Below are 26,149 nucleotides of genomic sequence, written 5' to 3'. Positions count from 1 at the left end.
ATGCGTGATTTTATAGAACAAAGTACATGGCTTTAGTAGCTTGATCAGACAGTCTTTTTACTAATTTTGTTAATTTAAATGTAAAGAAAAGAAATCCCAAGGTACCTATACCCATCAACAAATTCATGATTAGTTCCATTGAAACTTATATGCAGAGGCATTGCCCCCAATGGTAATAATGTAATTATGCCAGTTGACCACTGTTCTGGAGAGAAACCTTTGTCAAAAATCAAATTGAAAAGTTTCCTGTATACTGACATCAAAACTACGGAGCTGTACTCTTATGTATTCATCTATGATTTCGTAAGTGCCACATGCCTTCCCATTTGAAGTTCATCAATAGCAATTTGTATGTTGTGTGATGTAAATTATTTCTATGTTTGTCACTCGTAGTTCAGCCCATTGGTTTTCGGCGAACAAACAAACAAAACAGTCACCCCCTCGTAACAGGGAATCACCCATTTTCATTATTTTACTATTTAGAAGACCTGTGTAGATCCGGGGTAGAATAGGTCTTCAGCAACCCATGCTTGCCGTAAAAGGCGACTGTGTTCGTCGTAAGAGGCGAACAACGGGTTCGGGTGGTCATTCTCGTTGACTTGGCTAATGCATGCCTGCATATCCCAATTGCGTAGATCGATGTTCATGACGTCAGTCACTGGAGTGTCTGGCCCAGACTCTATATCTTACAAACCGCCGTCATATAGCGGAAATATTACTGAGTGCAGCATTAAACAACAAACAATCTAAAATTGTTTAGTCACACCAACCAATCAGTCACAGCTTCTCCTCAGTCATAACTCTCGTCTGTCATGCCCCTCCTGTCCGTCACACTAACAGTTCAATCGCAACCTCCTGGAAAACACATTATGCCGTCAATTGTACAGACGCGTCAGACACACACAGTCAGTTAACCCTGCTGTTAATCTCAACCACTGTTTAGTCATACTCTCACGTCAGTCAAACAAAACAATTAGTCACATCCTCCAATCAGTCATGCCCTCTAGTCAGTCACACCTTTCCGCCAATCACATTCAACCTCTAGTCATAATCTCCAAAAAACACGCTCTCCCATACTGTCGCGTCATCCCCTCCTGGTGGTGTTTCAGTGGAGCCCTGGATTGGACTGCGGGACACGACCAGGTCAAACGTCTACAGATGGACTGACGGCTCCGCCACGACGTACACAAACTGGGACAAAGGGGAGCCAAGCTTTTCATTTGGAGTCGAGGACGAGGACTGTGTCCACATCGTTTTATATCTCTTAAGCACAACATGGAACGATAATGACTGTAGTACATTACGCCAGTTTGTGTGTGAAATGTGATTTGAACATGTTTATCTCTAGCACCTGTTTATCCAACCATCGTTCGTCAAGGTTGAATGTCAACAGACAGACAAGTATTTGAGTTAAATCATGGCGTGAGCGGAACCCTCGTAGTGATGCAGATCTTTGACATGGTTTACTTTTCACTTACACATTAAATCTTTGTGACTACAAGATCAAGCTCATAAAGCTTACTCTCTCACTTTGTTTTGTTTATTTGTTTGCACTCAGCAATTTTCACGTTATATGAAGGCGGTCTGAAAGTAATCGGGTCTGGACAAGACAATCCCGTGATTGATGCCATGAGCATCGATCCACGTATTAGGGATACGATGACATGCGTCTACCAAGTCAGCGAGGCTGATCAACAGATCCCATTAGTCTCCTCTTACGAAAAGCATAGTCGCCTCACGGCATGCATGGGTTGCTGACGACAAATTCTTCATGGATGGGATAACAAAAATGAAAGGATGCAGGATATGACGCTTCAAACAGACCTGCTGCTCTTGAACGGTTCCATACGGTCTGGTCAGAGATTCTGCACAGTCCGGATATTTGGGATGCGGTTGAGGTGGCTCTGGTCGTCCTTTCATGTAGGTGGCGCAGTGGGATGTAGCGATCTTGCGCGGGGACGATTACCCTGGGTCGTCCTGACTTTGTCAGAAGGAAAGGTGGGGGTTTTGTTGGAGAGTCCCCAAGGGACAGAATGATAGATGAGGGTTGTGTTGGAGAGACCCTTGTACCCTGGAAGGTACAGTATGAAAGGTGGGGGTTCTGTTTTGAGAGTCCCTGGGATCCGGGAAGGTACAGAATGAAAAGTGAAGGCTGTGTTGGAGAGTCCCCGGGACCTTGGAAGGTACAGAATGAAAGGTGAATGCTGTGTTGGAGTGTCCATGGGATCCTGGAAGGTACAGCTAGAATGGTGAAGGCTTTGTTGGAGAGACCCCGGGACCCTGGAAGGTACAGAATGAAAGGTGAAGGCTGTGTTGGAGAGTCCCTGGGACCCTGGAAGGTACAGAATGAAAGGTGAAGGCTGTGTTGGAGAGTCCCTGGGACCCTGGAAGGTACATAATGAAAGGTGAAGGCTGTGTTGGAGAGTCTCTGGGATCCTGGAAGGTACAGTATGAAAGGTGAAGGCTGTGTTGGAGAGTCCCTGGGACCCTGGAAGGTACATAATGAAAGGTGAAGGCTGTGTTGGAGAGTCTCTGGGATCCTGGAAGGTACAGTATGAAAGGTGAAGGCTGTGTTGGAGAGTCCCTGGGATCCAATAAGGTACAGAATGAAAGGTGAAGGCTGTGTTGGAGAGTCTCTGGGATCCTGGAAGGTACATAATGAAAGGTGAAGGCTGTGTTGGAGAGTCTCTGGGATCCAATAAGGTACAGAATGAAAGGTGAAGGCTGTGTTGGAGAGTCCCTGGGACCCTGGAAGGTACAGAATGAAAGGTGAAGGCTGTGTTGGAGAGTCCCTGGGACCCTGGAAGGTACAGTATGAAAGGTGGGGGTTCTGTTGGAGAGTCCCTGGGATCCTGGAAGGTACAGAATGAAAGGTGAAGGCTGTGTTGGAGAGTCCCTGGGATCCTCGAAGGTACAGAATGAAAGGTGAAGGCTGTGTTGGAGAGTCCCTGGGATCCTGGAAGGTACAAAATGAAAGGTGAAGGCTGTGTATGAGTGTCCCTGGGACGTAAGTGACGGAGCCTGATGAATCTCTCCTGTGCTCTAGTAGTGATACGTGGTCGACCGGATCTGGGAAGGTCACGTGTTGACCCGTGTGTCTGACAGCGGTTCCAGTATTTTGTAATGGGGCTTGGTGTTACGTGGACAAATCTGGATACGGCCATAGATGATACTGCTGTTTGCAGTCGACTAATGGCATTGTTGTGTTTGGCTTCCTTCAGTCGAGGCATGTTTCCGCTGTTCACTTGTTGTTATCTTGTGATGGCACGGAAATAAAAAACATGTTTTTATAACCCAAAAAGTGATGTTGCACGTGCATGTCATGTTGGTGTGTTTTGGCTCTTAAGTTCTCTCAAGTGGTTGTGTTGTCCATCTTTTCACCAGATTTCTGCTATATCTCATTCTTTCCATAAAAATCATGTCATTTCCCAATCCATACAGAAATGAAGAATCCTTTTGCAGTATTAAGTTTGTATAGATGTGTTCAACAGTCAGATATTTACGGTTTTATTACTTTCTATTTTTGCAGAGTATACAACGTTTCCAAATAGTCAAGCATATTTAGTTAGTGACCATCTTCGTCTGCTGTAAAAATGTCACTTACACATATACTTAAATAAATATATTCCTTCTTTATTTTTATCAGTTATCAGTTTTACCAGTTTTTATCAGTCTTGTGTATCACTGGAAAAGCACAGGCTTTGAATTATGACTTTCTTCCGTCGGGGACATACCATTATCTTCCAAGGGTGTGATGTATGAGTACTATTAAGCGAATAGTTTTGTTTAACGCCAGAGACAGATGCAATATAATATACCCATTAATAATTCATACTTATCTGTCTGTAACAAATAAATGTAATATAAATTTTCGATATCCATGTCGTTTAGAGCTGATAAGCTATGTGTCATCCTTTAAGTTGACATACTGTTATTTGAAGCGAATATAGTTTTAAAACGTCATCGTCCCAACTTCGTCACTTATTGTATGCGTACCATAAACTATGCTATCTAATAAAGTATGACACTAAACAAATGCACGGAAAAGGTTCCTTGTCGTCATTCGGCTACGTTTGAGTTCTACAAGATTCGCATCATCCATACTTTGGCTACAACATTTGACGTTTTGTCTGTAAAATAATCTTTCATATGTATGAACGTAAGCTTTGTTGTCTGATGCCACATTCCATAACATTCCAGTTGTAGGACTACATGAATCAATACTCCAGTCTGGACCAAACAATCCAGTGATTGATATCCTGAGCATCGATTTACGAAATTGAGATACAATGCCATGCATCAACCTATTCAGAAAAGCATGATTCCGGTATGTATGTTAACAATTCTGTGTGTATGTATGTACATGTGTGTATGTCTCTGTGATGTTGTGTATCTCTCTCTACGTGTATGTGTGTATGTATGTATGTGAAGTAACTGTTACCAGAATGATCAGTTTTCATTTGAGCAGTACTATAGGTTTCGTTTGTCATATATATTGAACAAAGGTTACAGTCAGTCTGTCTGTTACTGCTTCGGCAGAAACACACAAGGGGCACTATGCTCTCAGTGGCTGTGCCTGTGTTGATACTACTGGGGGCCTCACAACAAGAAGCAACAGTACTTGGAAGAAAGTTTAAGAAAATTGACAAACATTTTGATGATAAACTAACGGCTTTATACGAAGTTAGTCCTGTATCTCTCTTGAAATGCAATGTATAATGCAGTGCTCTTCTCGGATGTCTCGCCCTGGAGTACAAGCGTACCACCTCCCACTGTACCATGTACGGCCACCTAAGTGTGACAGACGGGAGTCCAGTGTCAGTGGGCCGAGTCTCAGATGATGCACGTAGATATGCCATTTCGGACAGTAAGTGGAATCTCATTTGATGGTACTCATATCAGAAAAGTCACATAATTTGCAATAGCTATTCCCAACCAGCTGATGCTAATGTGTTGTGATGTCTGAAATTTGCATCGGAAGTTAATCATCTGATCCATTATGATGCCACTTCCTACTTACATAGGTTTCTGGGGATCTTTTCTAACCCAGTTGCCCTGGTCAGCATCTGCTGATATAACTGATGAATGAATTAGTTAGGGTGAAATACATGTTAGGATTAACAAACTTAAGACTAATTAGGCGGCTGGGGAAAGTTACACAAAAGGCGAAATGTTAAAATCATCAGGCAGTTTTCTTTTCTGGAACTTTTATTCATTTCTCTATATGACAATAGAGAGTTTCCTTTGTCTTGGTCAAAAGCTACCATTGTTCCATTTATGAAAGGAGATACAACCTTACCTGAAAAAGCTATATCTCTTTGTGTTTTGGACAAATAACATACTAATATCTTAAATAACAGACTCGTATTTTGAGATGTGTACGGTGACAAAGTTAAAGTAGAACAAACTGGTTTTATAACAGGATACTCTACCATTGATAATATTTTTTATCTTGCAGGCGCTTGTTAGCAATTACCTACCATCGACAGGCGGTTGGTGATTGGGTTATGCCTGTTTTCTTTTTGGAAAGCCTTTGATTCTATCAACAGAGGAAAGCTTTTTTGTATTTATTCAAAAGGAATGGCGTTGTCACAAAACGGAATAATTGGTCTTTGTACCAGAATGTAAACGTCTGTGTGCGTACATAGAAACATGTAAATACAGAAGTGTTTGAATGTCACTTACGTCTGGGACATGGATGTGTTTTCTCAATTTTGATTAATGAACTGGTAAAGTGAAATAAGTCCACTTTTACATTTTGCATTCAGTTATTTGCAGATTTAGTGGAGCTGTTCCTTCTTTGATATGCTGACAATGTTAATCTGTTTTCTGATTCTGCAATTGGACTCCAAAAGCAAATCGATATTTTAGAGAATTTTTGCGAAACATCGTCTCTTCAAGTGAATTTAGGCAAAACGAGAATTGTTGTATTTAAACATGGAGGCAAAATGCAAGTGATACTAGAAACAAACATATCTGGTCTACATTATTTACACTGTTTCGATTTCAATTCAAAATTGCAAAATTGGTATTCACTGAATAAGCAACATTGTTCATGTGAAAAGTATTTCATCACTGTAAATACAAGAAAATTAAGAATATCATTTTCGCAATTTCGGTGTGGTTATTATGATCAAATGTTTTATATAAAAACTATTTCATGCCACTGGGAAGCAGTTTTGTAAAATGTGTGACAATAATAACATTGAAGACGAACATCATGTCCTTATATGTACACATTATTGAGATCAAAGGAATAATTATATTCCATATAAATTAATATTGTTTTATATGGTCACATTTATACAAAATGTACAGTCAAAACGTAGACTTACATGTGCCACTCACCTAAAATAATCAATGTACTGTACTTCGAGAAACTAAGGTCGGTGGTGTATTTAAGTTGGTACTTGTTGTAACCCTATGGTGCTTGTTGTAACCCTGTCTGGTGTTCGTCTTTGAGGTGAAACAAGTATTTGCTTGCTGGGAGTCATATGATATGAGTATATGGGATATCCACGTTGGACTGCGGCATGAGTTCTCGCTTTGCTGGTACTACAAAACCAGAAAAAAATCATACTAGTACAAGCACCCATACACACACGTTCATGCACCTGGTATCATCACTGTTTAAAATACATGCTCATGATATAATCGGAATCGCACAATGAGCTGCTTTTCGCAGGTATATTTTCATGGATATGGAAAGAATGTTGTCGGTTATATTTCTTTGATCATACAATTTTGAGCGTATAAACGATTTTTATCATAATAATGGGTTGGTTTCTCGGCATGATATCCGTTGGGGTCATATGCAGATAGAGATGCAAATATCAAAGGTCAAGTAGAGGCTACCTTCAGTGTTTATAACCAAACATAGCGTCGCCCTTGTCATTTGGCAATCGAGTCAGAATTAACCATCGGGAATCTGGATAAACTATAGAGATAATTGCAATAATTATCAAAAGAATAGTCTAATATACTTACAATCGGTGTCTAGATGTGACGTAGCTAAGGCATTTTATAAGTTTTATTTATTTTGAAACAATTTTGAAGGGCACTAGGCCTAGCCAAGCGGGATTAGTAGCAATATCTGTGCTTGTAGACCTCTGCGGCTTGAAACCTTTTCCACAAATAAAAATAGCTGGAATTAGTCGAATTATGTTTGAATTATTACCTTGCTTCGTTTTGTCACTGTGTGTACATATGATTGCACTTGTTAACGTTATGACAGGACAGGCCGACTGTCAACAGCGTCTGAACGTGGCCGTGACTTCTCATAGACTAGGGTTAGAGTAACTTCCCTTTGACAAAGGGCAGTTACTCTAGCGGAAAGACCGCGAAATGCAAGTAAAATAACTTTTTGGTTTTGCATATATGCTGCTTCGCAAGTGTATGAGAAACCGATTTCAGTTGGAACAATATTGAATACTGTCACTGTCCGACTGACACATCACTTACCCTGTGATGTAAAAAAATATCAATGATCACATTCCAGGAAAACTCGCAATGTTTAGGTAATGTTCGTGAGAGAGGGAAAGCGATTTTCAAGCACATAATTAAAGGGCATTATATGATGAAGAGGTTATCACGCCTGTGTGTTTGGGGATGGTAAATATCCTGTATTAGGAATATACACTATGTATTTAGCTCGCCAAGGCTCGCAAAATGCAATCGTCATAGCGACTGATTTACGACTACCATTTTCTGAAGTACATTTGACACCAAAGGCAAATTACCCTAGAGCCATGTCTCCATAACTTAATTGTCATTACGTTTTTGGCGCTAATCCCGGTTGTTAATCCTCACCAACAGTTCACTGTATATTGACTGACAGCCAACCTGGGCTACTTTATCGCTTCCCGTTAATTACTGTTATTTATAGTATGACATTTATTTCCTTAATTACTGTTTGAAGCTGTTTGGCAGTTGTAATAACGTTAAGACTCAATAGGCCATGTTTGTCGACTAACACTGCACACTTGCTGCTTTTCACTGTATTCCATCTCAGTTCTCACGAGGTTCGACCACCTCCGTTGTCAAGTGGATAGACCTTCTACCTTGAAAGGCCACACCACTTAAAAAAGCTGAAAAGATTGTACTTGTTGTTACCTTGGGATAAAACTAGACATCTCGGAGTCAGTTTGATGTGTCTAGGAGGGATCGTATTTCAGTGGGATAGCTTTGCAAAACCTTCATTCGTCTGTACCAGTACCAAGCAAAATACTGAAACATCCGAGAACCATGAATTCATCACGGCAGTGTCAACACGTCTTCTGTAAACGTCATCACATTCTGAAAGTCGTGTGGAGTCAGATCGTGGACAGACAGACAGACAACTACTTTATTCCAGTCTTACCTCAGATATAATACATGTAAAGTAAAGTAAGGTACGATTTTGACAAGAACTGAGCCGCCCAACGTGGAGTTCCATAAGACTTCAAAAACATCTAAAACGACCAATAAGTCGAAGACATGCAGATTAACATTCCTTGGTTGTCCCTGGGATCCACTAAGGGACAGAATGAAAGGTGAGGATTGTGTTGGAGTGACCCTTGGACCAAAGAAGGAACAGAATGAAAGGTGAGTGTTGTGTTGGAGGGTCCACTTAAATACGAGCAGGGGCAGGATCAAAGGTGAGCGATGTGTTGAAATATAGCCAACGGCCCATCAATTGTGGTCAGCTGGCCAATAACTGTTCCGCTATGTGATTGAGCTTCATGTTCATCATTCAGTTGAAGAAAAGGGAAACACGACTTTCCCAGTTGAGGGGGGCGAGATCCGTCTGAAGAGATACAATGTGAGACGTACATTGGACGGAGCCTTACAGATGTGCAGGTCTGACGGCGCCACACTGGTCAAGATAGACACCGCGGAGAAACAGGACATCGTCAGAGGCTTGTTCCACTACACAGACTACAAGAACAACAGTAAGTGACACTGCGAGGATAGCTTCTGGTTTCCACAAATTTCTGTAATAAAAATATGTGAGACTAAAAACTTGCAATATCCATGTGTCTAAGGCGCTTTCAGTTCAGAAAAATCCCACTGCCTCGAACGTCAGTAACACACACCATCTGTCACATGCTCCCGCCAGTCACACTATCCCGTTGATCACACCCTCCCGCCAATCTTTCCCGCTTCAGTCACACGCTCCCGTCAATAACAGTGTCGCGTCAGTCACACCAACCAATCAGTCAAAAAGTCCAGTCAGTCACACTAACCAGTTAATCACACTGTCACACCGACGATATCAGTCCCATCCTCCCGTCAGTTACTCCGTCCCGTTGATGACACTGTCCCTTAAGTCACAGACATCCTTCAGTCACAGACACCCTTCAGTCACACCAACCAGATCGTTCCCATTCTCCCGTCAGTAACACAATGCCATTCATCACACTGTCCCCTCAGTCACAGACACCCTTCAGTCACACCAACCAGATCATTCCCATCCTCCCGTCAGTAACACAATGCCATTCATCACACTGTCCCCTCAGTCACAGACACCCTTCAGTCACACCAACCAGATCATTCCCATCCTCCCGTCAGTAACACAATGCCATTCATCACACTGTCCCCTCAGTCACAGACACCCTTCAGTCACACCAACCAGATCAGTCCCATCCTCCCGTCAGTTACACCGCCCCGCTGATCACACTGTCCCTTGAGTCACAGACACCCTTCAGTCACACCAACCATATCAGTCCCATCCTCCCGTCAGTTACACCGTCTCGTTGATCGCACTGTCACTTGTGTCATAGACACCGTTCAGTCACAGACACCTTTCAGTCACACCAACTAGATCAGTCTGATCCTCCAGTCAGTTACACCGTCTCGTTGATCACACTGTCCCTTGAGTCACAGACACCCTTCAGTCACACCAACCAGATCAGTCCCATCCTGCAGTAAGTTACACCGTCCCGCTGATCACACTGTCCCTTGAGTCACAGACACCCTTCAGTCACAGACACCCTTCAGTCACACCAGCTAGATCAGTCCTCTCCTCCCGTCAGTTACACCGTCCCGCTGATCACACTGTCCCTTGAGTCACAGACACCCTTCAGTCACACCAACCATATCAGTCCTATCCTCCAGTCAGTCACAAACTCCAGTCAGTCACTCAAACCAAAACTGTCACATCCTCCCGTCAGTCACACCATCAAGTTTATCACACTGTCTCTTCAGTCACGGACAGCCTTCAGTCTCATTTACCAATCAGCCACAAAATCCAGTCAGTCACACCAGCCAGATCAGTCACATCCTCCCGTTAATCACACGATCCCATTTATCACACTGTCCCTTCAGGCATACACACCATCAGTCACACCATCCCGTTATCAAACACACCTTTAAGTTCCCCTTAACCCAACCACATCCATATGACAAAATAGGTTTCACTATGGCATCAAATAAATTGATTTGACATTTAAATGAAAGATCATATAAGCGTGAATTAATAGAACAAAGTACATGGCTTTAGTAGCTTGATCAGACACGCTTTGTACTAATTTTGTTAATTTAAATGTAAAGAAAAGAAATCCCAAGATACCTATACCCATCAACAAATTCATGATTAGTTCCATTGAAACTTATATGCAGAGGCATTGCCCCCAATGGTAATAATGTAATTATGCCAGTTGACCACTGTTCTGGAGAGAAACCTTTGTCAAAAATCAAATTGAAAAGTTTCCTGTATACTGACATCAAAACTACGGAGCTGTACTCTCATGTATTCATCTATGATTTCGTAAGTGACACATGCTTTCCCATTTGAAGTTCATCAATAGCAATTTGTATGTTGTGTGGTGTAAATTATTTCTATGTTTGTCACGCGTAGTTCAGCCCATTGGTTTTCGGTGAGCAAACAAACAAAACAGTCACCCCCTCACAACAGGCAATCACTCATTTTCATTATTTTACTATTTAGAAGACCTGTGTAGATCCGGGGTAGAATAGGTCTTCAGCAACCCGTGCTTGCCGTAAAAGGCGACTATGTTCGTCGTAAGAGGCGAATAACGGGCTCGGGTGGTCATTCTCGTTGACTTGGCTAATGCATGCCTGCATATCCCAATTGCGTAGATCGATGTTCATGACGTCAATAACTGGAGTGTCTGGCCCAGACTCTATATCTTACAAACCGCCGTCATATAGCGGAAATATTACTGAGTGCAGCATTAAACAACAAACAATCTAAAATTGTTTAGTCACACCAACCAATCAGTCACAGCCTCTCTTCAGTCATAACTCTCGTCTGTCATGCCCCTCCTGTCCGTCACACTAACAGTTCAATCGCAACCTCCTGGAAAACACATTCTGCAGTCAATTGTACAGACGCGTCAGTCACATACAGTCAGTTAACCCTGCTGTTAATCACAACCACTGTTTAGTCATAATCTCACGTCAGTCAAACAAAACAATTAGTCACATCCTCTAATCAGTCATGCCCTCCAGTTAGTCACACCTTTCCGCCAATCACATCCAACCTCTAGTTATAATCTCCAGAAAAACACGCTCTCCCATACTGTCGCGTCATCCCCTCCTGGTGGTGTTTCAGTGGAGCCCTGGATTGGACTGCGGGACACGACCAGGTCAAACGTCTACAGATGGACTGACGGCTCCGCCACGACGTACACAAACTGGGACAAAGGGGAGCCAAGCTTTTCATTTGGAGTCGAGGACGAGGACTGTGTCCACATCGTTTTATATATCTTAAGCTCTACATGGAACGATAATGACTGTAGTACATTACGCCAGTTTGTGTGTGAAATGTGATTTGAACATGTTTACCAAATAATGCCTCTAGCACCTGCTTATCCAATCATCGTTCGTCAAGGTTGAATGTCAACAAACAGACAAGTATATTAGTTAAATCATGGCGTGAGAGGAAACCTCGTAGTGAGGCAGATCTTTGACATTATCTACTTTACACTTAAACATTTTATCCTGTGTGACTACAACATCAAGCTCAAACAGCTTACATTTAATTCTCTCTCACGTTGTTTTGTTTGTTTTCTGCACTCAGCAATATTCCAGTTATATGAAGGTGGTCTGTAAGTAATCGGGTCTGGACAAGACAATCCCGTGATTGATGCAATGAGCATCGATCCACTTATTAGGGATACGATGACATGCGTCTACCAAGTCAGCGAGACTGACCAACAGATCCCATTAGTCTTCACTTACGAAAAGTATAGTCGCCTTTTACGGCACGGACGGGTTGCTGAAGACCAATTATACCCCGGATCTTCACGGATGGGATAACAAAAGTGAAAGGATGCAGGATATGACGCATCAAACAGACCTGCTGCTCATGAACGGTTCCATACGGTCTGGTCAGATATTCTGCACAGTCTGGGTATTTGGGGTGCGGTTGAGGTGCCCCTGGTCGTCCTTTCACGTAGGTGGCGCAGTGGGAAGTAGCGATATTGAGCGGGGGTGGTTACTCTTGGTCGTACTGACTTCGGCTGATCACGTGTTGACTCATGTAAGTGACGTAGCCTTAGGAATCTCTCCTGTGCTCTAGTAGTGATACGTGGTCGACCGGATCTTGGAAGGTCCCGTTTTGTCCCGTTTGTCTGATAGCAGATCCACTGTCTTGTAATGGGGCTTGGTGTTACATTGAATACGCCCATAGATGATACTGCTTTTTGCAGTCGACTCATGGCATTGTTGTGTTTGGCTTCCTTCAGTCGTGGCATGTTTTCGCTGTTCTCTTGTTGTTATTTTGTGATGGCATGAAAATAAAATAAAAATGTTTTTATAACCCCAAAAGTGATGTTTTACATGCATGTCATGTTCGCGTGTTTTGTCACTCAAGTTCTCTCAAGTGGTTGTGTTGTCCATCTTTTCACCAGATTTCTGCTAAATCTCATTATTTCCACACAAATCAAGTCATTTCCTAATCAATACAGAAATGAACAATTCATTTGCGGTATTAAGTTTGTATAGATGTGTTCAACAGTCACATATTTACGATTTTACTACTTTCTATATTTGCAGACGATACAACTTTTCCAAATAGTCAAGCATATTTAGTTAGTGACTATATTCCTCTGCAATAAAAATGACACTCACACATATACTAAAATAAATATATTCCCTCTTTATTTTTATCAGTTGTTTGTTTATTCCGACTTACATCAGTCTTGTGTATCACTGGGAAAGCACAGGCTATGAATTATGACTTTCTTCCGCCGGGGACAAACCATTCCCATCCAAAGGTGTGATGTATAAGTACTATTAAGCGAAAACAAACTACTGGCATATATCGTGTAGCTGTTTTGTTTAGCGCCAGAGACAGATGCAAGATAATATACCCATCAATAATTCATACTTATCTGTCTGTAACAAATAAATGAATAATAAATTTTCGAAATCTGTGTCGTTCAGAGCTGATAAGCTATGTGTCATCCTACAAGTTGATATACTGCTATTTGAAGAGAATATAGTTTCAAACGCAATCGTCCCAACTCAGTCACTGTATGCGTACCATAAACTATGCTATCTAATAGAGTATGACACTAAATAGATGCACGGAAAAGGTTCCTTGTCGTCATTCAGTTACCACAAAAATAATTTCCCCCTTTTAAGTTCTACAATATTTGTATCATTCATACTTTAGCTACAGCATTCGACGGTTTGTCTGTAAACAAGTCTTTTTCATGTATGAACGTTAGATTTGATGTTTGATGACGCATTCCGCAATAGTCCAGTTGAAGGACTACATGAATAAATACTCGATGCTGGACCAAACAAATGATTGATATCATGAGCACCAATCTACCAAATTGGGAAACAGTCAATCACTCAGTCTGTCTGTTACTGCTTCCACAGAAACATATGAGGGGCACTATGTTCTCAGTGGCTGTGCCTGTGTTGATACTACTGGGGGCCTCACCACAAGAAGCAACAGTACATGGAAGAAAGTTTAAGAAAATTGACAAACATTTTGATGATAAACTAACAGCTTTATACGAAGTTAGTGCTGTATCTCTCTTGAAATGCAATGTAGAATGCAGTGTTCTTCCCGGATGTCTTGCCCTGGAGTACAAGCGTACCACCTCCCACTGTACCATGTACGGCCACCTCGGTGTGACAGACGGGAGTCCAGTGTCAGTTGACCGAGTCTCAGATGATGCATGCAGATATGCAATTTCGGACAGTAAGTGGAATCTTACTTCACTGTACTCATATCAGTTACATAATTTCCAATGGTTATTCCCAGCCAGCTGATGCTAATGTGTAGGGGTGACTGAAATGTGGATCGAAAGTTATGACGCCTTTTCCTACTTACATAGGTTTCCGGGGATCTTTTCTAACCCCGTTGCCCCACTGCCTGCCGTTTAGACGACTGAAATGGACTGGGTGGCTACAATGTATAACCTAGATTATGTTTATAGCGTAGTTAAGTCTCTTCGCATATGGCATACACCAGTTTGCTTAGATCAGAGTTCCATTTGGGGTGGGTAGCTTAGTAGTTAAAGCAATCGCTTGTGAGGATAAAGACCCGGTTCGATTCCCCACATGGGTGCAATCTGTGCAGGCTGAAATGAATACATCAACGATTCAGCTTTCGGTGATTATATCCCGTCTAACCTTTTTGATTGGCCAGCATCTGCTGATATAACTGATAAACTAATTAGTACAGTTGAAATACGTGTTAGGATAAACAAACTTAAGACTAATAAGACTGCTGGGGAAAGTTACACAATAGGTTTAATTTTAAAATCACCAGACACTTTTCTTTTCTGAAGATGTTATTCAATTCTCTAAATGACAATTGGGAGTTTCCTATGTCTTGATCAAAAACTATCATTCTTTCATTTTATGAAAGGCGATACAACCTTGCCCGGAAATGCCCTTCCAAGTGTTTGGGCAAATTACATACTAATATCTTAAATATTAGTCTCCCATTTTCAGCTTAGTGTGGCCACAAAATTAAAGTAGAACAAACTGCTTTTAGAACAGGATACTCTACCATTGATAATACTGTTATCTTGCAGGCACTTGTTAGCAATTACGTATCACTGGAGCTGTTCCTTCTTTAGTATGCTGAAAGTGTAGTTTAGAGAATTACTGTGAAACATCATCTGGAAGTGAATTTAGGCTAAACAAGATTTGTGGTATTTAAACAATGAGGCAAACTTTCTAGAACAGAAAAGTGGATTTACAATCTTGCCCTAATTCAAGGTTCATCGTCGTATAACATCTTGGTATGCTACTTTCTAGGAGTCTCACTTGGCAAGCATCTAAAAACACCCTGACTTTAAAAGCTAAAAACGTTTTAAAAACTGTTCAGCACAGCTTATTCAAGATTGAAAAACTTTCACATCAACTTTATTTCAAAATTGGCGACTTGAAAATCTGTCCAATCTTATTGTATGGTTCTGATACTTGACATATTTAAAAGTACAAACATATTGAAATGATGATGAAAAAAAACGTGTAAATATTTTCTACGCATTCTCGAAACAACAGTTAGTGATATTGTACTGAGGGAATGCGGAAGATACCCACTAAACACATTCGCATTAAACTGTTGAATGTTATATTGGATAAAACTCATCTCCGTGCGTCCTTACCACTATGCTTCTAAAGCCTATATGATGTTACTTTATCTGTGTGAAAATGTAAGTGATACCAGAACAAACATATCTGGTCCACAATAATTACACTGTTTCAATTTCAATTCAAAATACACAATTTCTATTCACTGAATAAGCAACATTTTTTTTTTTTTTGAAAATTATTTCATCATTGTAAATATATGAAAATTAAGAATATCATAACCGCAAGTCAGTCAGTCAGACCTTAAGCCTCAGTAGACCGTGGTTGCCGGGCTATCAGAACTTCACACTTGCTGCTTTTCACTGTATCCAATCTCAGTTCTCATGAGGTTCGGCCGCCTCTGTCGTCAAGTGAAAAGACCGTCTATCCTGAAAGGTCGCTGATTCGATTCCTGGCCACATCACTACAAAAAAGATTGTACCCGGGTATTGTACCTGAGAGGGGTAATATTTCCGCAAATTCTTCATTCGTCTGTACCAGTACCAAACAAAATACCGATGTCCAAGAAACATGAATTCCTCATGACAGTGTCAACACATATCTTCTGTAAACGTCATCTCAGGTTGAAAGTCGTGTGGTGTCAGGTTGTAGACAGACAAAGAATTTATTCCCATCTTCATTCAGATATAATACATGTCAAGTAAAATAAGGTACGATCTGACAAGAAGTGAGTCGCCCAACGAGGAGTTGCAACAGACTTCTGAAACATCTAAAACGATCAATAAGTAAAAGACATGCAGATTAGCATTCCTGGGTTGTCCCTGGGATCAAGGAAGGGACGGAATGAAAGGTGAGGGTTGTATTGGCGAGTCCCTGGGATCCAAACAGGTACAGAGTGAAAGGTGAGGGCTGTGTTGGAGAGTCCCTGGGATCCTAGTAGGGCTAGCATCGAAGGTGAAGGTTGTGTTGGAGAGTCCTTGGGATCAAAGCAGGTACATAATCAGAGGTTCAGATTACGTGTTAGCGTCCGCGGATTTCAAGCAGGTAGAGCATCGAAGGTGAGTGTTGATTTAGAGAGTGCACATAATCCTAGCAGGGACAGAATCAGAGGTGAGTGGTGTGTTGAAATATGGCTAACGGGCCTTAACTTGTGGTCAGCTGGCCAATAACTGTTCCGCTGTGTGATTGAGCTTCATGTTCATCATTCAGCTGAAGAAAAGGGATACACAACGTTCCCAGTTGAGGGGGGCGAGATCCATCTGAAGAGATACAATGTGCGACGTACATGGGACGGAGCCTTAGAGATGTGCAGGTCTGACGGCGCCACACTGGTCAAGATAGACAGCGCGGAGAAACAGGACATTGTAAGAGGCTTGTTCCACTACACAGACTACAAGAACAACAGTAAGTGACACTGTAAGGATAGCTTCTGATTTCTACAGATTTCTGTAATCAACATGTGTGAAACTCATAACTCACAATAGGCTTGTTCAACTTCATGAACTACTAAAAACAAAGTAAGTGACACTGTAAGGATAGCTTCTGATTTCTACAGATTTTTGTAATCAACATGTGCGAGACTTATAACTCGCAATATCCATGTGTCTAAAGGCACTTTAAGTTTGCAATTTAGAAAAATCCCACTGCCTTATCTTTTGTATCTTTTGTAGTTGTCACTGAACCAACGTACCAGTTATGATGTTATTTTTAAAAAAATAAACGAGTACTTCGGTTATTTAAACACTTCAGTAGCTGGTGTATACCAACTAGTACATAAGGAGTACCGTGGACAAGGTGTTCTCATTGAGTGTCACTTCCAGCTGTGCTTGAAACACCAACCCCACAACGGCAGTCAGAGCCGAACGTCAGACACACCTACTTACAGTCAGACACACCTACTCACAGTCAGACACACCTACGTCAAGCCAGACACACCTACTTACAGTCAGACACACCTACGTAAAGTCAGACACACCTACTTAATCACACCGTCCCTTAAGTTACAGACACCTCTCAGTCACACTAACCAATCAGTCAAACCAACCAAATCAGTCACATCCTCCCGTCAGTCACAACCTTCAGTCACACCATTTCGTTTATCCACTGTCCCTTCAGTCACGGACAGCCTTCAGTCACACCATACCGTTTATCCACTGTCCCTTCAGTCGCGGACAGCCTTCAGTCTCATTTACCAATCAGTCACAAAATCCAGGCAGTCACCCCAACCAGATCAGTCACATACTCCCGTTAATCACACTGTCCCGTTAATCACACTGTCCCTTAAGGCACACACATCCTGTGTCAGTCAGACCTGTGAGCATCTTCACCAACCAATGTTTGCCGTAAAAGGCATCTTGTTACTCATAGTTCGACCCATGGGTTGTCGGTAAACAAACAAACAAAACACTCACCCGTCGTAACGGGCATTCACTCATTTTCATTATTTCATCATGTAGAATACCCGTGAAGATCCGGGGTAGAATAGGTCTTTAGCAACCGATGCTTGTGACTAACGGGATCGGGTGGTCATTCTCGCTGACTTGGCTGATGCATGTCATCGTATCTCAATTGCGTAATTCGATGCTCATGATGCCAGTCACTGGAGTGCCTGGCCCAGACTCGATTTCTTACAAACCGCCGTCATATAGCTCCGGGTGCAGCATTAAACGACAAACAAACTAAAATGGGTCAGTCACACCAACCAATCAGTCAAAACTCTTCTCTGTCATGCCCTCCCGTCAGTCACACCAACAGTTCAAAACACATTCTGCCGTCAATTATACAGTCGCGTCAGTCACACCTATGGTCAGATACACCCTGCCGTTAATCACAACCACATTTCAGTTATACCCCCAGTCAGTCAGACCAACCAATCAGTCATAACTCTCCTCTGTCAGTCACACCAACAGTTCCAAACACATTATTCCATCAATTATACTGTCGCGTCAGTCACACCTATGGTCAGATACACCCTGCCGTTAGTCACAACCACACTTCAGTTATACCCTCCCCTCAGTCACGTAAACCAATCAGTCACATCCTCCGGTCAGCCACACGAAACAATTACTCACATCCTCCAGTCACGCCCTCCCGTCGGTCACACACTTCCGTCAGTCATACACACCCCTCTGCCTCACTCTCCCGTCAGTCACACACTATCGTCAATCATCGGTCATAAACACGTCACTGTCTCACTCTCCTGGAAGTCACACCCTATCGTAAGTCATACACAACACTCTTTCTCACTCTCCAGTCGTCACACCTTCTCGTCAGCCATACACACCCCTCTGTCTCACTCTCCTGAAGTCACACCCTCCGGTCAGTCATACACACCCATCTGCCTCACTCTCCTGAAAGTCACACCCTCCCGTCAGTCAAACACACCCCTTTGTCTCACTCTCTCGTCAGTCAAACCTTCTCGTCAGTCATACACACCCCTCTGTCTCACTCTCTCGTCAGTCACACCCTCTCGTCAGTCATACATACCCCTCTGTCACACTCTCCTGGACTATACACCTTCTTGTCAGTCATGCACACCCCTTTGTCACACTCTCTTTGAAGTCACACCCTCCCGTCAGGCATACACACCCCTCTGCCTCACTCTCCTGGAAGTCACTCCTTGTCAGTCATACACGCCCCTCAATCTCACACTCCCGTCAGTCACACCCTATCGTCAGCCTCCCTGGTGGTGTTTCAGTGGAGCTCTGGATTGGACTGCGGGACACGACCACGTCCAACGTCTTCAGATGGACTGACGGTTCCGTCCCGACGTACACGAACTGGGGTAAAGGACAGCCCAGCTTTACCTCTGGAGATCAGGACGAGGACTGTGTCCATATCTTTCTAAAGATGCCTGGGTCTGTATGGAATGATCGTGACTGTCGTACATTACTCCCGTTTGTGTGTGGAATGTGATTTTGAAAATGTTCACCAAATAATGCCTGTAGCACCTGCCTGTCCAATAATCACTCATCGTTCATCGGGGTGGAATGTCAACAGACAGAAAAGCATTTCAGTTATGGCATGGCGTGAGAAGTGATGCAGATGTTAGACATAAGAAACTTTTCACATACACATTTATCCCTCTTACATTTAACTCTCTGTCACTAAGTACCAAGCCTAATCAAACAGTGTAACTGACGACACTGATATACCGTGGAGATGGGACCAGAAAGGAGAGATGTCTTATGGTGTGAAGGAGATGTCAACATCATCAACATATCATATTTTAGGGACTTATAGCCGAGAAGGATGCAACCCATGGATGAAAAGGAATACCCCTAAGCCCAAGCAGAGACTTACTGTAGCCATATGAAACAAGCGCGAGTTGTTTAATTAACATCTTTTGAGTATATGTATATTCTTAATGTTTATGTATTTTGTACGCACATTAAGACAGAACTACTTGTATACTATCGAGAAACAAACACCGTTGTTTTAGTTATTTGCAGCAATTTCAAACTAGATGTTAAATAGATATCACCTTGAAATTATAGTATTATACTATTTTTCCATACGTCGTTAGAGCAGATTATGAATCTGTTTGAGTTTATGGGAAAATGTTCGACATTCAGTTTGTGTCCATATTCAAAAAGCCTTTTTTTGTGGATTTTCAATTCCTGCTATAGACCCTAGCTTTTCGCGTGTTTGGGCAGATTCACTGAACCACGCATAAAAGGACGTTTCAACATCCTGTCTGCTGCGATTCCCTGGCTTCATTACCGCCAAGAGACACGTTAAGTTGAATGTTGAACAAGTAGGATAAGCGTGCGTGCCTGATCTCTCACACATTCTGTCTCACACCTAGCTTCATTAAGTCAAAACAAGCTTTCATGTGAGGATCGCTCATCGTCTCTGAATTCCTTGCCTAGCCCATCTTGGAAGCTTGACCGCTGTCACCGCTAGGTGAATATATAATATTATCACTGACATCAGCTTATCACAATTGTATTTTGTATTTCATACTGAAAAATGACTTCATATAATGTATTGCAATTGGATATTGTATAACCTCTCTAGTGTTTGCTGCCATTACAGTTGCTGTGCAGTAATTTCTGCTGATTTGTAAACTGAGTGAAATTTGTAAACAAAGCGACAAAACACCAACCATATCCAATAGAAATCTCTCAATAAAGCAGAGCCGATTGTACAATTCAGACTATATCATGAGCATGTGTTTATGAATCACTATCAAATAATAATACAAGGAGTTCGCGAAAAGGTGAGCGTACCCTGCCCCAATAGTGCCAACCATCATAAACACGTGCAAAGGCAAATCAATTGTCCCACGAAAAAAACATGAGGACGTATGGTGCAAGTCAATATTGGGCATTGGATCGGACAACATGTTTGTCACTGATGCGTCAAATTTGGAAATGTCCTCCACATGTCTTCAATACAATTTTTTGGAAGCTTTGCTGATACCTTGAATGTTGTACAGAGTGAGTGAGTGAGTTGGGTTTAACGCCACTTTTAACAATATTCCAGTTATATCGCGGCATGTCGACTTAATTTGGGAGGAAACCCGAAGTGATGTAGGTCAGAGACGTTTACCACTTCGGTGAAACCCAAGAGCACGGGTATGGTACTGACAAACCTAGAAATATAATCGAGGTGAACCGGGATTCGAACCCACAATCATAGGTTTCTGGCGTGCCCAAGGGACGCAACTCTGTACAGACGACTGGGCCACCCGTGCCCTCCATTGGGCAAGAAAGGCACAGTGGTGAAAACCATATGAACGGATCCCATGAAAACCAGTGATGCCAGCGAAAAGGGTAAGCAGGTTCTGTCCTGCAGATATCACCCGCCACTCACACAAGTTGCATAAAAAGTGTATGTGTTGTACAACAGTACTCATGTCATGCAAACAAACCAGGCAGTCATGTAGCAGAAATCCAATCCCACAGAAGCGTTATGTTAATTTTGAATTAAGCCTGCTGTGTACAAGTGCAGAGATGCTTCTGCTTGTGATGACAAAATGTTGAAAAAAATACGTTCGTTTTGCAAACCGACTGACCGACCGACCGACTCACCCTTTGGTTGTGTGTACTAAGTTCAAACAGGAAAGGATAGATGAAACTGGTCAAACTATCAACTATTTATTTAATGTGATTTTATTCAATAGATTTAACATGTATATGCAATCACCTAGATCCAGATACTGAATAGTTTCTCTACACATCGAATAGCGGCGCCTTAGACGACGCCACTCGTGCCCCACTTGAATGTTGTAAACTTGATCAAACAACTTATGAGCAAAAGTTGTATGATGCTTTTTGAAATCCTGGTAGAAAGAGCATGTTCGATTTGTTGATTGTATACCTCTTGTTGGTTGGTTGTTGGTTTCACACCAAGTTCTTTTTGGACATATTTCTTGATTAACATATTGTTTCTATTTGGGAATCAGTGACATTTAGGAGTGGGTGTGATGAAGTAAGACGAGTTCTATGGATGAACAACTTCTTAATTACAATAAGTGCGACGTTTCGGTGTAGATCCCAACACCTTTTATAAGCAAGTGATAATAAAGAAGTTGTTATCTATTCATCATAGCACACAAAGAATGGTGTGCGATTCAATACGACAGTCAGTAGATGTTGATTGTTCACATTATTTGCGTGGGCATTACCAATATCAATAAGCAGCTTAAGAAAATATGCTAATGTATTCATCTGTGACATGGAATAGTTAATGCACTTCATGCTGATCGTTACATTTCAGGACGTTAGTAATAAAATTATACTAAAGAAATCCGTCTGTTGTCTTGTTTCATTGCTTTATGAAATATGTTGTCCTCACCAAATATTGATGTTCATTCTGATGCACATAATTGGCCGGGCATAAATTCCATTGGCTAATCAGTCGATTCAAATTCTTGTTGTGTATGTGTCCTTTAACGGATTCCACAGGAGAGGTAATTCCTTGTCTTCCGACCACAGTCATGATTATTTGTGTCATATCTGGACTGTCGAATTGTCGGATTACAGAAAGAGGTGAGTGGTGACAAATTTCAATGTATATCATGACGATCCCCCAAGTCAATGAAAGTGAGCAAAATAGTGCAAAATCAACACAACCTTGATTGACTTGAGATTATAATGCAATTATCAGTACTGTATAATTAGCGAGAAGCGTCAAAGCAGTAAGCACTTGGCCTGTTTTTCTAATGACCCGATGCCTTTACGATTACATCTGACCACTGACACCAGTCTTGACAAGTTTTCCTCTAATGAAGCTATAATGATTATGGGCGAACTTTGGCACCTTCTCATAGAAGTTACCGATGGATGGGACAGATTATAATCATACATATAAATCTTCCCTGACATTAACCAGGTGAGGGCAAAAAGGTGGTTAACACGTAATTAACACAGAGAGGCCGCGTAAACAAAGCTGTTTGGTTATTACCTTCCCCGTTAATGCCACATAACATTAACAGCTCAACTTGGTTTTGCAAATTCTGAAAACATTGGGACATGATATTCTTAACACACTATATTGCCTGTGTTAATCACTGTGCATAGGTGCTAACTGTGCACAGGTGTTTGCGTGTGTATTTCTTCGTTTCTGTCATTTTTTTTTACAAATATAATTACACTGTAGTGTCACACCTATTGCTGAGTTAGGCGTGGTAGTAATTGACTCTAACCCTTCATTACGGCGAGGTGACTAAGCAATATTCCAGATATAGGACGGCAGTCTTTAAAAAATCGAGTCTGAACCAGAAAAAAACAGTGACATCATGAGCATCCATCCACTTAATTGGGATGTGATGACATGCTATCAGCCAAGTCAGCGAGCTTAACCACCCGTTCCCGTTAGTCACCAAACAACAAACACATGGGTAACTGAAGATCTATTCTAACCAGCCTGTATTCTTCACGGGTCTAGTGAATTTTGAAAATGGCGTGCATGCTTACTTGTGGAACACTGACATGAATAATAGATGATTTGTGAGTGCTTGGTTTGTTGTTGTTAATGTTGTAAAACACACCCGATAACGATGGTACACAGGTATTAAAATTTGAATAGTTAAAGGATGATGCAGAAAGGGGAAGGCAAATAAGAAGTAGGATTCAGTGGGAAAAGCCGCCACATGGAAAACCGAACTTACACAAATATGACTATTAATAATTTCACAAATGCCAATGGTGAAGGTGTCAATGACGGATACAAAATACTGCCTGAACAGATTTTTTTTGGACAAAATCCAGTATTCATCTAGAAGTTCTGATAGGGAACACACTTTTGAAATCATACAAGTATAAGTGGTGTCTACAATCACTTGCGGATAGCACTGAAAAACCTATTGAAATGTTTGAACTCGGAAAAGATGTAAACAAAAGGCCTTGCCCGAGTATGTCCGCAGTTGATTGTTTTTCATTCTTTTGGAAAGACCTAGGTGTATTGTTTTTTAGGTACATATACAAAAATCAGACTAATCAGATGATCTTACCTATAGTTAGAGGAATACTTACTTGTATTCTGAAACGAAACAAGGACAGAAGGTTTCTGAAAAATAGGTGACCAATTTCACAATTTTAAGCTCTTGTATAGAAACCAGAATTAAGAAAACGTTGGACAAAATAAGTCATAGTAACCAAACCGGAAGAGTGTCTTAGAGCTGCATAGATACTCTGATTATCTTTTACAGACGTTCTGGCCTTGAGGAAGATATAGACATAACTAAAGTTATATGGATAGGTTTAATGGCAGGAAGCAGCACCAAACTCTGTTGGACACAACAATATACTGGCATGAGGGAAACTTTGAAGCTTTGGAATAATATTTAGTCCCATAGCTCACGATCTATGGGTAATAAATACCAGAAAAAACCTCGAACATATTAATAGATTATTGGGGAGCTAGGAAAAACACATTTAACATTAAAAGGTAAAATCACGTTTACTAAGACTCTGGCTCAATCAACATTAGCACTTCCAAAAGCCACCTGATGTTTTATTGGAAAATTTAATAAACTATTTTTATACACTCATTTGGAATAATAAATCAAAAAACAGTAAACCGCTTTGAATTGGAAAAATGAAGAAGCTGGTCTGAGAATGATTGAAACCTGCAAATGTATTCATTCATTGATGTATTGATTCATTAATAAAGAGAAGTTTACAAAAAATGACCTTGTCAACATTAAAGAATTTTCAATCAAACATATTTTCCTTGTTGGGTGCAAATATTGTTTCTTACTTTTGAAAATCCCTTTTGGAAGGATATATTGAATAGTTGGTGTATTTTTTACAGAAATCATAATGTTAACAAACAAACTATTGAAGAGATTTGATCAGAGCCAATATTGTTCGATCACTGATCTAAATATAACTTTATCTTAAAACATTGGTTTGATAAGGGTATTGATCGTTTAAAAGATTTATGTACCAACAACAGATTTTTAACATTTGAAGAATTGCAAGACAAATTTCAAACCAAGGGTACTTTATTTGATTTATTAAGTATCCCTAAATCATGAACAAAATAATGAATGGCCGATTTTGAATAACAGCTAGTTTAAAGAGAAATATAACATTTTTAGAGACTTGTAGATCAGAACAAAGGGCTCCAGATTATTTTGTGATAAACTCATCTCTGCTAACTTTTCTCTGATGTGTGATAAATGGGAAAATCTTAATCAATGCATTTTGTGGAATAATGTTTTTACGAACAGTAAAATGTGTACCAATGATGTTAAAATAATAGATTTGTACCACAAATTCATAAATATAACTCTTTATGCCCAAAAGTAATGACTGAAAATAAATTAAATTGATGATAGTATATGCTCTGAATCTCAAAACGTATACCATGTATATGTAGAATGTGTTTTGGGAATGTTGGTACCTGAACACGAAACTTGCATATGATATTTATATTACCAGTATAGATAACTTACTTTCCTGCAACAAAAAGAACTATCATTTCAACCATATGCATCTTCTTGCAAAACAATACATTCACCAGTCAAGCATTAAGAAAACCCCATTATACTTTCCTTTCTTCAAAAAGAAATATTGAAAGATGTATGTAAAAATGAAAACAAATTAGTGCAATGAAAAATAGTGGTATTAATAATTTTGACAGCCTGCTTATTCTTTTTTACATCAGTCAGTCGAATATATGAATAGTGCCCATATCTTGGTCATGTTTCATGTGTGAGTGAGTGAGTGAGTTGGGTTTAACACCGCTTTTAACAGTATTCCAGTTATACCACGGCGTGTCAACTTAATGTGGGAGGAAAGCCCGAAAGTGATGCAGGTCTGAGACGTTTACCACTTCGGTAAAACCCACGAGCATGGGTATGGTGCCGACAAGCCTAGAAACATAATCGGGGCGAACCGGGATTCGAACCCACAAAAATAGGTTTCTGGCGTGCCCAAGGGACGCGACTCTGCACAGCGAATTGCGGCGCATTAGACGACTGGGCCACCCGTGTCCCCTCATGTTTTATGAACCTTTGAATTGCTACACTTATATACCTCATGTACCTAGGTTACAGATACATGTCTAATGAATTGAAACATAAAATATTTAACAAAAAGAAAAAAGGTTTTGTAAATTGTAGCTGCTGAATACACGTAAGGAACTTAGGGTTTTTCCACATCAGTCGCCCAAAACCAACATGTTGAAG

The 26,149-nt window shown here is 41.0% G+C and overlaps 1 protein-coding gene across 1 annotated transcript; it reads right to left on the bottom strand.

The window, feature by feature from the left end:
* Positions 1–1,916: 1,916 nt before the first annotated feature.
* Positions 1,917–3,230, bottom strand: LOC139461322 (uncharacterized). The gene has a single exon (XM_071242940.1). It carries the CDS (start codon positions 3,228–3,230, stop codon positions 1,917–1,919), a length of 1,314 nt encoding a protein of 437 aa, XP_071099041.1.
* Positions 3,231–26,149: the final 22,919 nt, after the last annotated feature.

This window comes from Haliotis cracherodii, unplaced genomic scaffold (genome assembly GCF_022045235.1).
Source record: "Haliotis cracherodii isolate W230 unplaced genomic scaffold, xgHalCrac1.p SCAF_14, whole genome shotgun sequence".
Lineage (NCBI taxonomy): Eukaryota > Metazoa > Mollusca > Gastropoda > Lepetellida > Haliotidae > Haliotis > Haliotis cracherodii.
This window is presented reverse-complemented; position numbering and strand designations above follow the sequence as displayed.

What these genes read in the sequence shown, in the direction of transcription:
- LOC139461322 (XM_071242940.1), bottom strand. Translation starts at nt 3,230, where the DNA reads ATGCCTCGACTGAAGGAAGCCAAACACAACAATGCCATTAGTCGACTG.